This window comes from Trichinella spiralis, assembly GCF_000181795.1.
Source record: "Trichinella spiralis strain ISS 195 chromosome Unknown Scfld2194, whole genome shotgun sequence".
NCBI classification, from domain to species: Eukaryota; Metazoa; Nematoda; class Enoplea; order Trichinellida; family Trichinellidae; genus Trichinella; species Trichinella spiralis.
In genome coordinates, this window is record NW_003529133.1 from 1 (window position 1) to 1,072 (window position 1,072).

At 38.2% G+C, this 1,072-nt stretch overlaps 1 protein-coding gene across 1 annotated transcript; it reads right to left on the reverse strand.

The window, feature by feature from the left end:
- Tsp_14551 (dachshund protein) lies at positions 1–473 on the reverse strand (the record flags this gene model as incomplete). The annotated part of the gene is made up of 1 exon (XM_003368599.1): positions 1–473. A coding segment is annotated over exon 1 (473 nt), but the record flags the coding sequence as incomplete, so codon positions are not given.
- Between the last annotated feature and the right edge of the window lie 599 nt (positions 474–1,072).

Genomic DNA, 1,072 nt, shown 5'->3' on the forward strand with positions numbered 1-1,072 from the left:
ACGCCGGGCTGTATGGCTCCGATGGATCTGAGCGCGCGTACTTGTTCCACGTTGCATACGATCGGGGTGACATCCAGGCGCTTGAGTTTGGTATAGACGGTGTGCAAGCCGCCGACCAAATGCTTCAAAAACAGTTCGTAAGCTTGGGGTAAGCAGATCAACGTGCCCATGTCGGTGCGAAAAGCGGCCACCTTCTGACCGCGATATTCGATCAACTGGGCCTCGACCGCACCCGTGGCCGTAGCGTTGATCGAAGAACCGTTGTTGCCAATATTCATCAACTGTATCAATCTTTCTTCCATCACATTCTCAGGCGACGTTGGTGTTGGATTTGATTTCGACATTGCAAACGATTTGCTATTGTTTGTTTGTTGTCTTTCATCATCAAGCATCATCTCATCTGCATCACTTATATCGGATTCTAATGTACAACAATCTGGCTGAATATTATTATTATTATTACTATTATTCATTTCGTCTTCAAAATCTAAAATCAAAAAAATAATAATAAATAATTAAATCCGAATAATAAAAATTACAAACCTGATTGAACAGAAAATGAATGTCGTCGTTCCATCTGAAAAAGAAATTAACATAATTACAAACAAATATTGCTTAAAAATCAGGATGAAAAAATTCACTTACCAAAAAATTCAAAAAATCAGATAACAGTATGAAAAAATATGTATGTGTGTGCGTGTGTGCGTGGAGAGGGAGTGGGTGGATGTGGGTGTAATGGAATTAAAAAATTAGCTTCACCAGTAATAGTTGATAGAAATTGGTAAGCAAGAGAAGATTTGACTCGCTTCAGTCGACTTGTAAATTGCTTTTGCTGAAAAATACTTTTCGTCAACGTAAAAATGGAAAACGCGCAGAAGCAGAACAAAACCAATAAAACATTGAAGAAGACGTTGTTGTTGTCGATGAAAAGTGCCAATTTTAAACAAATATCAAAATAGTGATAAGCAAGTAGAGATTGAGCAAGTTTGTATAATATATATAACATTGGTTAGAAATAACAAATGCACGCGCATCAATGATGCAGCCCTGCTCCAATGCTAAATGCGATGCA